At 42.5% G+C, this 12496-nt stretch overlaps 2 protein-coding genes across 4 annotated transcripts in view; both read left to right on the forward strand.

The window, feature by feature from the left end:
- mast3a (microtubule associated serine/threonine kinase 3a) overlaps nt 1-5271 on the forward strand; it is a 41076-nt gene extending 35805 nt beyond the window's left edge. For all 3 annotated transcript variants that reach the window (XM_049597711.1, XM_049597710.1, XM_049597712.1), the window contains 4 exons: nt 332-454; nt 684-820; nt 1689-1873; nt 1994-5271. In XM_049597711.1, the coding sequence (XP_049453668.1) occupies nt 332-454; nt 684-820; nt 1689-1873; nt 1994-2862 (1314 nt within the window). In that variant the 3' untranslated portion in view covers nt 2863-5271. The remainder of the gene's footprint in view (nt 1-331; nt 455-683; nt 821-1688; nt 1874-1993) is intronic.
- A 1943-nt stretch (nt 5272-7214) lies between these two features.
- The window catches only part of pik3r2 (phosphoinositide-3-kinase, regulatory subunit 2 (beta)), a 46045-nt gene continuing 40763 nt past the window's right edge, over nt 7215-12496 (forward strand). Inside the window, exon 1 of the mRNA XM_049597490.1 lies at nt 7215-7481. The gene's annotated coding sequence lies outside the window, so the exon portion shown is untranslated. The remainder of the gene's footprint in view (nt 7482-12496) is intronic.

Consider the following 12496-nt stretch of genomic DNA (forward strand, 5'->3'; position numbering starts at 1 on the left):
TGCAATTTCAGTTTAATTACGTACTGAAACAGCTTTAATGGTGGTGATATTTTCTTGTAGATGACCCTAAAAGTCAGGACTATAGAGACTTAATAACTGCAGATAATCAGCTCTGTATTTTATAGCTTTTATGTTTGCATTTTGAGTTATCTGATGCTGTGTATAAAGGTGTTAATGTTCATATTTATCATATCTTTCACTGAGTATGTCGACCGAAAACACTGTTTGTAATAATTGCATAGGTGAAACACTGTCAGTCATGAGAACAGCTGATTAACTGGTTGCTTGACTGGTAATTTTAGTCTGAGGTTGTGTGTGTTTGTGTCCACAGTGTGTTGAGGATGGCAGTCCAGCACACGAGGCAGGATTGAGGGCTGGTGACCTCATTACTCACGTCAATGGGGAGTCGGTCCAAGGACTTGTCCACACTGAGGTGGTGGAGCTCCTGCTCAAGGTACGAGGATAATTTAAATTTTAAGATATTTTTTCTGCATACATATTGTATATTTTGATGATTAGAGTCTGTTTTAAGTCTGGAAAAGTCTAAATGGACTGCTGAGTCTTTCTAACACAAATACATGTTGTATAAGTGATAATATATCATTTTGTGGCTCAACACCTAACAGACAGACAGACTGAATGCTTAGAAGCAGGTGTTTATGCTGATGATGTGTTTTCAACAGAGTGGCAACAGGGTGACCCTGCAGACGACTGCTCTGGAGAACACGTCTATCAAGGTGGGCCCTGCCAGAAAAGCGAGCTACAAGGCTAAAATGGCCCGACGCAGCAAGAAGAGCAAGAGGAAGGACGGACAGGACAGGTACATGAGAGGAGAATGAAATTATTTGCAGCAGCAGCATTACTGTTTGACATTTGGAGCTCCTGTCTGATGTTTAGTATCAAGCCCCTTTCAGATCAAATATTGGCAATGAGAGACGAGTCTGTGCCAGTCTACAACATTCTGAGAAGCCGCCAGTTTAGACCAATGCGATTGGACGAGCCCCTCTGTACTTCCAACCTAATTTTTGGCTTTTGAGCAAGGAAACTATACGAGTAACGGCTGAAAGAGTAGCCTAACGTGACTTTGTTTTTATTTGTGCGACATGCACATGTACACAGCCAGCAGCAGCAGCGATACACCACCTGATACCGTCACACCGTGAGGACGGAGACCGACGTACATGTCAGTGGCCACGGAGATGTAAATGAGCCAGACTTGGGCTCGGCAGAGATGGAGGGCTGTTTTCAGAGAATGCCACAGCAGGCAAACACGCTGCTGCTAACAGTTTGTGACTGACTTGACCAGCTGACTTGCTACAAGCCGATTGGCTGTCGAAACAGGTGACGTGCCTTACGTTCTAAAACCAGCCGCTGGTGAGTGGTGACTTGACGAGATGAGTTGCAGCTGCTGGCTGGCTTGAGTCGAGCTGAGATGGGCCAGTTCACACTGCTGCATATTTTCTCTGCAATGTTCTAAAACGTTTTCTTCTCGTTGCGAATTTTTGGTCTGAACTGGGCTTTATATTTTAGACGGACAACTTGGACTTCATTTGACAGGGACTGCAGTTAACAGTCATACATTTCCAGTTTGGCTCATTGGGAGATACTTTTTACACTCAAGTAAACATGCAAAGAATAAAATTATCATTAAAACACTCACCTGACATCTCTCTTTCTCTCTTGCGCAGCCGACGACGTAGCATTTTGAAGAAGCTCTCTAAGCACACTCCTCCTCCGCCCATGCAGAGCAGTCGTAGCTTCTCTTCAGGTTTCCACCAGTCATCCAGCGACAGCCTCTCAGGCTCCCCCACACAGAGTCTCTCTCCTGGACCGTCTACACCTTGTCGCTCTCCTGCTCCTGATCACTCCGGAGGTGAGTGAGGATGCATCACTTACATCCCAAAATAGGAGCTGTCGATCTCTTTGTTGATGCTATGCTGTGACAAAATATCTACTGATGCTAAACTGTTTCATTTCTTCCTCTTTCTGTCAGATTCAAGTTCCTCTCCGTGCTCCAGCTCCCCTAACTCGCCTGTACCACAGGCCCGCCCCAGTTCCCTACATGTCTTGGGTCGCTACACCAAAGCTGGCCGCTGCAAGTCCACCAGCAGCATCCCTCCTTCTCCGCTGGCCTGCATCCCTCCACCTCAGCCCCTCTCTCCCCAGTGCTCTCCATCCTGCCTCCCCAGTCACCCCAAGTCCCTGCAGGGTTTCCATGGCAAGACATTGTCCCCTCCCACTATCACCCGCCACTCTGTGCGTCCCCGCAGTGCAGAACCACCTCGCTCACCGCTCCTCAAGAGGGTGCAGTCAGCGGAGAAGCTGACAGGAGACAAGACGACAGGGGGTTACCATGGAGACAGGAAGGCCTACAGCACCCGTCGCCACACCATGGAGGTGCCTCTGTCTGAGGGAGAGGGACTGGAAGACATGGAGGGGGACACCGCCACCGGGTTCGTCTGTGTTGGTGAGCACGGCCGTCAAGGTCTGTACATAGGAGGGCAGAGAGGTCACCAGGACGCAGCCAGTGGAGGCAGTGAGCACTTTCGCGCCTCCGCCTCGCCACAACACCGCGGCGGCAACCACCACTCCAAAGAGGTGGTGGTGATGAGGAAGCTGGCGCTGTCAGAGCGAAGGGACTCCTTCAAGAAACAAGAGGCCGTGCAGGAAGTGAGTTTCGATGATTTGGAGGAGAGAGAGGCGACGCCAAGCCCGACGCTTCCTGCCATGCAGCCAAAGTCATTCAAGGCGTCCTGGATCAACTCGGCTCAGTCAGAGTCTGCTGTGAAGCTGGAAGGAAGAGGATCACAGGGTACAACAACACCGCAGAAAGCCAAGTCAAAAGACAAAGAAGGGTTTTAGTTTAGTGACGTTGCCAGGGACTACAGGTCAACATAGTCTTTGACCTGCTACTGTACTTACATTTGAAGGCCTTGCATGTGTGTCCAGAAAACTGTGACCAAGTCCCAAATCATCACGAGCAAACCGCTTGAAGATGGAAGAACAAATTAACATCGATGTTTCTCAGTAATATATGCATCCTGCAACACTGTTAACAGAATACTGACTGCCAAACCAAGTTTACTTCCTAGTTGCTTGTTTTCTCTCTTGGTTCTCAAATCACTGTGGCACCTGTAACTGATGTACTTTGTAAATACGGTTTTGTTTTAAATGAAGAAACTTATTTATGACTTTTTATGCTCATCTTGTTTTATTAGTTGCTGAAAATGCCTTGGATGCTTCAGCTGTTCTTAGGAAGGAATTGCACAAAAGAAAAGCCACGCAAAAACTTCTCAGTGTGGTTTCACAGCAGGTGCAGAAAAGGGCATCAGTCGATATCGTTCATTTTTTTCTTTTTAATACCTCAATGCCTGTCAAGAACTGGTTGTTGTTTCGTGTTCAGATTGGGTCTTTGAAACAAACTTAAAGTGTTTGTCCTGCGACGTATAATGTATTATAACATTTCAGAAGATACTCTGTGCTGCCTCTCTATTATACATCTTCTGGTGGCGACCATTTTGGACTCATCGATCCTGAACACAGGCCTTGTATAAACGTTTTAAAAGGACAAAAATATCAACATCTCAGAAGCCTAGCTGTGGTGCCAAAGGAACCATTTAAAAAGAGGTACTGTAGTTGTACATAAGAAGCTTCATGCATGCATGGGCTCTACTTCCACTTCCTGTCTGTCCTGTAAAAAAAGTGTGTCACTCCTCTCACGGTGATTTAAACCATAACCTGATCAACACACAGGTGTGTAGATAAAGCTTTGTGACTACCTTCCAGAAACCAAGCTGTCATCTCTGTCCTCTAATTAATACCTTGTTGAAACAAACCGCCTCCGTCCAGCTCCTTACAAACCTAGTCTAGCTGAAGTGTTTGCACAAGTTGTCGTAGCCGTGTAACAGTTAGAGCACATTTATATTTCAGGACGACTTCCTTCTCCGTGAGATTCAGATATTGTACAGTGGATGCAACAGACAAAAACTGGCTCCCTTGGCTGTTTTTTTTTTAATGTTATGAATGAATGTTTACATTTTAGTGCAGATATACGTGTGGTTTTTGTTAAATTATTATGAAAAAAAAAAAAGACAGGGAATTCAACCAGTGGCCCTGAGTGGATGAAGGAATGAGTTAGAAGTGATCTCCTTTTGTATATTTTGATATGGAAACAGTCTTGTTGCAGTACTAATAACCTATGCTGTTGATGTATATTGTATAAACAATGGTGGACCTTATAACAGCTGTTGATGGTGTCTTTTTGAAAGTGACCTTGTAAGGGTAGATGGACTCGGATACATTGTGTGTGGCAGGGTCTTAATCTCATGTTGCGATCAGCCTCAAAGGATTGTGCATGTTTCACATCCCAGTATGATATTCCCACAATTTTACAACATGGTTCCTTTTTTTTTAACTTAAATTTTTTATTTCATCCAAAGGGCCTTGAATTCTGTAATTTGATGTTAAGTCGCTGATTTGAGCTTTAAAATGTGAGTTTTGTTAAGAGATGTGAACATATGGGATTTTCAGTTCTTTGTTTTCTGTTCCTGTTCCCATTTTTGAAGAATCTTTTAAATTACTGTCATTGAGGAACTGTTTGGATCAGCAACCAAAAATGCTTCCGATCTTATTTCAGATTAATTTTTTCACAGAAGAAACGTTTGTCTTGTGTTCTCACGAAGGCACACATTTGTACTTTGCTGTTGAGGGAACTGTTATAATGGATGTTTAGCACATACTAAGCCTTGAACGGTGGTTTTAGATTGAACTAGAAGTTTGTTTGTTGTACTTTGGGGGTGAAACAAAAACTGTATGTCTGTAAGATTTATCCCTGAATCTATGATGCAATATATATCTTGGTATGTTCTTAGAAATGATCTTTTTATTTCGTACCCCAACCAGACAGTCATAGCATCTCTTGATGTTAAGTTGTATCATGTTTGCCTTTTTCTTAAATCAAGACTTAATTTTGTGGAGACGACTATGACGACTCCTCTCATCTCTGTTGTGTGTGTGTGATGAACTCCATGTCTTCACAGGGGTGCTCAACTGTCATCCTCCAAGAATTCCACACTTGTTTCAGTGTGTTTGTGTGTGTTAAAAGTTGTTGCCCCCGATTCAACCCCGTGTCCCCAAATGACAAACAGGCCTTTGTGAAATTCCTACCATGTGGGTATCTGATGCATACTTGTGTGACATTGTTTTTTTATTGTCTTAACAGTGCTTGAAATAAATGCATTGCAAAGGGACTAAAAAGTCCGAGACTACAAAGTGTTTGCTCTCATTATTCCTCCCTTATACAGCAGTTAATATAAGTTTGTGGCACCATCTTTCTTCTGTGTAGTTGTGGTATGGTGTAGTTTGGTACTCTACACTGATAAACACCTGTAAATACTACAACAATGATTACTCTATGTAGTAATAATACGCTAGGTATGATAATTGTTTGACTCAGTCTGCCTTAGGCACACAGATAAAATCCAGGTTTTGCTTACATTGTCCCTCATACGCATTCATTACCCATAACCACTTCACCTGTTCAGGGTTGCGGGGAGGTGGGGTGGAGCCTATCCCAGCTGACATTGGGTGAGAGGCGGGGTACACCCTGGACAGGTCACCAGAATATCACAGCGCTGACACACAACAGGCAATTTTAGAGTCAATAGTTAACTTAATCAGCATGTCTTTGGACTGTGGGTGGAAGATGGAGAGCCTGGAGAAAACCTAAAACTTGACACACAAGGCCACGTTTGTGCCACCAACAGCCGGGTGTTTTGTGGCAACACACCACCATCTTTCCAGCTGCATTGTGCCCCACAAAGCCTGGTGCTTTTTAGCGACACACCTCTGGACACACCTCCAACTTTTCAGCCACGTTTATGCCACCTCAACTGACCCCTTTCAACACCAAGGAGCAGCGGCTCTACTCCGAGCTCCCTCCGGATGTCGGAGCGCCTTACCCTATCTCTAAGGCTGAGCCCAGCCACTCCACGGAGGAAACTCATTTCAGCCACTTGTATCCGTGATCTTATTCTTTCGGTCACTACCCAGAGCTCATGACCATAGGTGAGAGTCGGGATGTAGATGGACCAGTAAATTGAAAACCAAATCCAAACCAAATTATGAGGCAACTGCCCAACCACTGGTAGCTACTCTAGTACAAAGAGTGAGAAAGTCCACAGAGAGCAGGTGGAAATGGAGGTGGATGGGTCAAACAAACTCCAGACTTTCATTTCAGAGCCTGCTGTTAGTTTACCGTGTTAATACAAAAGTCAGTGGAGTTATTTTTTAATAAAAACACAGTGTGCTAGTATGTGTAGCATGCAACACTAGTGATGTATATCACATGACGTGACATTATGTTAGTGACAAGTGACCGTGGTGTTTTTCTCCAAACCTAACCAAGTACTTTTGTTACCGAACCTTGTGTGCATGAAACAAGAAGAAACTGCACATGTCCTGTAAAAAATGAAACTGTATTGTGAAAAGATTCAATGCATGTAACAAGTGTAAACCAACATCCTGTCAACATCCAAAACTGACGCTGGAGGGTACCAAGCGCACCATATTTTGACACGAAGGGCCACTTACAAAGCAGAGGCGATTGACGAGTTGGGATTAGAACGTGTTGGAGCAACATGGCGGAATAAGGTGACAGAAACACAACAATTCTTATTTTCAGGAGATTGTACACTAATAAAAACATAGTTATGAATATTATACACCATTTCTGCCAATATATGCCCCTAAGTCACACACACACTGAACCTTTAAGGGGTCATAGGTAATACAAGGTTGATATCACTGATATACCATGATGGTCCGGTGCACGCTGATGAACAAGACCCTGAGATACTTGACCCCATCCATAGCAGTAGATTGCTTATTGAAATATCTACTGTATTTAATATGCTGTCTATAGATAAGCACCCCATACAACCCCACTTATAAAACACTGAACTGTCCCTTTAACTGTCCACATGTAATTCAACATGGGATCAGACAGGGATTTAGCATGTAGTCTTTTTCATATGCGCAGGATTTATTGCAATAAAAAAGATCTTAAAGTATACGATTTGAAAAAAAAAAAACAGTCTTGTAGTTTCAGGTTGTCATGGTCACATTTCCACGATGGGCCGAGGCCATTCGGTGACCCCTCACTAATCGTTCGGGCGTTTCCGCTCGGCTTCGTCCCTTTCCGTGACTCCTCATATTCGTTCCCACGCACTCTCCTTCCCTGCGCCGTGCTGAGCTGGAAAATGGCTGTGTAGGGGAGCAGGGAGTCATGATCGGGAAAAGAAAGAAAGAGCGAGAGAAAGACGGCGAAGCGAGAAGTGAACACAAGGTCTGCTAGAAAGTTCATTGCACACCGAGGAGCTGTCGTCCGCACATACGCCACCGACACAGACCCTTGTCTGCTACTTTCAAGTGTTTAAAGCGCCGCAGCCAGAAAAGTGAGAGGAGTCAAGAAATACCCGCGGGTGAGTTTTTCCAAGTTATTGCACATTTCCAGTACAGCCACTGTACTGGAAAATGGTGGAAGCGCTGCAAGTGTGCTGTGCGCACGCAGCTTCACGCTGTTGACTTGTGTCCTGGTTTGAAAGTTTAAAGATTTTGTTCGCTTTTGTTATCATATTATATGTTGTTTTATTTTTCTGCGCAGTTACACAGTGTAATATTTACTCGTGCAGCATGTTGCTCGGCGCTCGCGCTCGTCGACAGTTGACGTGTATCAAATGTTGAGTCCGTTAAGTCGCTGAAACATTAACTTTTATTGACTTAAGTTGCTTTTGAGGTGAATTATTTGTTGTTTTTTGGGTTTATTTCTGAGAATACTTTAAGAAGGCGGAATTTTAAACCAGCTAGCAGCTCTTAAGGTTGTTAGTTTATGCAGGATTTAAACCTCTGACTTCACAGTTGATGCTTTTTTAAAGCTTAAAGCTAAAATTTAAATATTTTAGGTGTTGCTAAGATTTAAAAAAGTTGCTCTGCAAGACTTGAACACAACACACAAGCCAAACTGTGCAGTGTAGTGTAACAGTGGTAGTGTATGTGACACTATAATAGTGCCTTTACATTGCAGACTATAGGAGGCCATGCAGTGTGGAGGCCCAGCACAGCTAAAGGCCTGACATGATGTGTGTGTGTGTGTGTGTGTGTGTGTGTGTGTGTGTGTGTGTGTGTGTGTGCGCGTTACATCCCTGGTTTGAGGATTTGGCATGCACCAAGGAGTTAATGAAAATTGTGCCACTTGCATAATAAGACAAGCCACTCAACTGTGTGGGGACCCCTTCTTTTCTTTCCCTCCTGTAATTACTGAATCCAGCATTATGCAACTCAAATGTCAGTCCTCTATTATGCAGCTTCATCAATGTGAGGACTTGTGGCGAAGAAGCCGTCACTCTTCCTCTAAATGTCTTAAAATGTTCAGAATGACTCGCAGGGCTTTGTTGTTGTTTTTTTAATTTTGTGAAACTTCCAAAAGAAGTGGAGCTTTCTCAAAATGCCAAGTTCTCACTTCTCAGAGGGGCTGAATGAGCTGCTGACTTCAAGTTCCCGCAGACGTAGTGGTTATTTTTGTTATATGTCTTTCAGCTGGGGGACCCAGTTAAACTCAAATGGTGTTATTTGATCAAAATAGCAGCAGAATACGGCTTAAAGAACGGTTTAGATGTGGCTTCAAGAGAAATTCTGCAGACGCCGAGCTGGGATTTGTACCCAGGAAAAACCAAACATCTGATTTTCTGAAGTTTTCAGGGAGATAAATGAGCCTTTTTTGGAGCCCTGGGCACGAAACACTGGGTACAAATCTAGTTAGTCACTTGTAATACACTTTTTGGAAACCTCTGTCCTGGATGTGACCAGTTGCTGTCAGACTCTGACAGGAGTTGGGAACAGACTTATTGGCAGTTTTTTTCCTCTGCGTATTCCTATAATCCAGGAATAATATTCAGATCATAAAATATTTTTTCAACAGGGTTCCTGCAGATCTTTAAAAAGTCTTCAAAGGCATTGAAGTCATTACTCTAAAAGTAAGGCTGTATTGGTATTAAAATGTCTTCAATCAAACTTTCAAAACTCTTTAAAAAAAAAAATGCAAGGACATGGGAAGTGGGATTGTATGATTTTTTTCTGACATTACATCGTAAAATCTCAGAATCATTGGTAACATCTATTTATTTTTAAATAATTCATCAAAGCCTCTCACGTTAAAGTCACACAGATTGGGATAGCAGAACCAACAATACTCAAGTACACTATACCTCGTATGCATTGCCTTATACTGGTTTCAGTCATGCCTCGAAATCTTGGTTATATAACCAGTTTTGGTTGCAGTTCCCCATGTCGTTCGGGGTACAGAGACAGCAAGCAAGCAGATAGTGGATAATCTGCTCCGAGTACCTGAACGGAAACAAATGCAAAATGTTTTTTAGACTTGGCACAATGGGAATCAGGGCACTGAAATCCAACTTGGGGAGTGAGAAACACTATATCGCCAAGAAAGTTCGCCAGCAAACACCACAATTTTTGGAGAAAAATTGCTTGTTTTATGTTCCAATAAACATTTTATGCAAAATTTCCCCAAACCTTTCATGACTGATGTCAGTTCATCAGTTTTTTCTTTAATCTGGTTACATTGGTCTTGAATTTTACTGCGAGTGGCCTTAAAAAAAAGTCTTAAAGTCTTAAACCTAAGTCACCTTGAGCTGTAGGAACGCTGTTATAGTATGACAAGTGGTAGACTGAAAGCCAGACAGGATCATCAGTTGCTAAGTTAAGTTAGTTTGATTAATTTAACTTGCACTGAAATCCAACTTGTGGAGTCAGAAACACTAAATCGCCAAGAAAACTTGCCAACAAACGCCAGATATTTTGCAGAATAAATTGCTTGTTTTATCTTCCAATAAATGTTTTATGCAAAATTTCCCCAAAGCTTACATGACTGATGTCGGTTAGTTTTTTTTTTTCCCTTCAATTCTGGTTAAATTGGTCTTGAATTTTATTGCGAGTGGCCTCAAAAAAAGTGTTAAAGTCCTAAATCGAAGTCGCCTTAATCTGTAGGAACCCTGTTATAGTATGTCAAGTGATAGACTGAAAGCTAAACATATGCATCAATTGGCAAGTTAAGTTAATTTGATTAATTTAACTTGCACTGAAATACAACTTGTGGAGCCAGAAGCACTAAATCGGCAAGAAAACTAGCCAAGAAACACCACAGTTTTTGGAGAAAAATTGCTTGCTTTATGTTCCAATAAACATTTTATGCAAAATTTCCCCAATCCTTACATGACCAATGTCAGTTCATCAGTTTTTTCTTTAATCTGGTTACATTGGTCTTGAATTTTACTACAAGTGGCCTTAAAAAAGTCTTAAAGTCTTAAATCTAAGTCGCCTTAAGCTGTAGGAACCCTGTTATAGTATCAGCATGTCAAGGACTGAACGCCAGACAACTACATCAGTTGTTACGTTTAATTAATCTGATTTAGGTGCCACTTAATTTGAATTACTTCAGCACCAACGTGGTAAAAGTGGTTTCTTATTAATCTCTCTGTGCCACAGTAGGATTAGTATTTGGTTGTGATTGCTGTTTGTTATCGTAGAGGCCGCTATATGTTACTTGCATTCATGTTTTAGCCAAACAGAGTTAGTTATGAAGGGATTAGAGTGCAGTTTTATGTATTTTAATGGATGTGTGAGGGGTAAATGAGGTAAAGTCTGAGGCTTACTAACCATTTACTACATGCTAACCACGCAGCAAAAAGGCTTGTGGTATTTTTAGTGGTGCAGGTTTATCAGATTGCATATTTTGGTAGCATTTTAAACTGGCCGAGACGTTGAATTTCCTGCATCTTATATCTCCTGATAAATACAGTGCGTCCTCTTTAACTGTAGAGCCTTGTGGTACAGTTGACTTTTCAGAACAGTGCCGTCTCAGTGCTACATAATCTTCGCAGCAGATGTTTCTACTTAGCGACGTGAGCTTTTCAGCTTCATTAAGGACAGATAGAATTCAGGTGAACATAACTCAAATCATAAAACGCCTAAGCCCCCATTTTAGGCTGAAAAATGAGTCCTCACAAGCTCCTGTGTTGTTGGCCTGTCCTCGCAGCCTGTGGCGCAGTAGATTTTTCAGTTCCATGTGGACAGATGGCCCGAGGCCAGGCTGCATGCGTGGTGGCTCTGTAGTCAGTTCCTCACCAGCAGGGCCGTGAAGGGCCAACGCATACACAAACTTTAAAGCAATAACCGTGTGTCCACATGAGTATCTGAATTTTGCTCAATGCACATATGTGTATGGGTGAAAGTCACTTGAGGACAACAGAGCAGCCTTTCTTTTTTATGATGCGTGAAAACTGTGTCTCTGAGACAGTAAATTTTATCCTTTTATCCTACATTCTCAGCCCATCAGCTCTTTTCTGAGAAATAATCACAACCATTCAGTGAACTGCTGCTGATTCTTGGACTGGATTTGCCAAGGCATGTTTCTCTTCAAACATTTAAAAGAAAAGGTTAAAAAAAATTAGGGGTGCACCTAATTTTACACTGACCTACATACTGTGGACATGACTGTCCATGAAATTTAAAAAGTCAGGACTGATGATGATGATCGATGCGGTACGTTGAGAAGTGAAAAGGTGATATACAACACCCTCAGGTCTTCAGAGAAACTTGTTGAGCAGCATTGGTAGCTGATGGCTGGATGATAGATCGACAGGAGAAATTAATTACATAAATACAGTGAGAGACGTCTCAGGTATGTAATTTAATTTTTAATATAAGAGTTAGACCCATAAATTGGCGAAGCTGATATCTGGACTGATATTAGCTTGTTCCAGATTTATTGTTTTTGGTATACGTGGGAACAGAAATGCCAAAGTTGAGGAAAGAAACCGTGTAGCTATTTAGTTTGTCCAGTCGATCAAGTTCAGCCCAGTCTCCAGAAGAAATTGTTGGCATTGTACATTTCTGCAAACCACAGATCCATTACATATGAATCATATCATCGGAGGATGGTGCGACATCTAAGTGAGACGGCTGCCCAAGCTGCAGACCACTGTCTGCGACCAACAAACCACAAGAGGTGTGGTTTTTTAGCGAGTCGTTGCTTTGTTTTCAGCTGCTTTTTAGCCCCCACACATGCAACATATAGCTATTTTTCAAACTAGGCTAGTGCCACTAAATGTGGTTATTTTTACCAAGACGTTGATGTGTTTGCAGCAGGGATTTGTGTCACCAAAGCTCGATGTTTTAGCCAAAACATTATCTTTTCCCAACCATAATCAAGTGTTTTTTGCCTAAACCTAACTACACGTCAACCACAGCGTTGTTGAAACGTAAAGAAACGTTAAATTTCAACCAACAACACGCGTTTTTTTTGGGGCCGGGACGCCTAGCGCAGATTATTCACTGTCTCCTAGCTAGCTGTCTCTGTACCCTGGATGACATGGGGAATTGCAACCAAAACTGGTTCCATACCCGAGATTTTTGTGGCATG

This window comes from Epinephelus fuscoguttatus, linkage group LG15 (assembly GCF_011397635.1).
Source record: "Epinephelus fuscoguttatus linkage group LG15, E.fuscoguttatus.final_Chr_v1".
Taxonomy (NCBI): Eukaryota; Metazoa; Chordata; class Actinopteri; order Perciformes; family Serranidae; genus Epinephelus; species Epinephelus fuscoguttatus.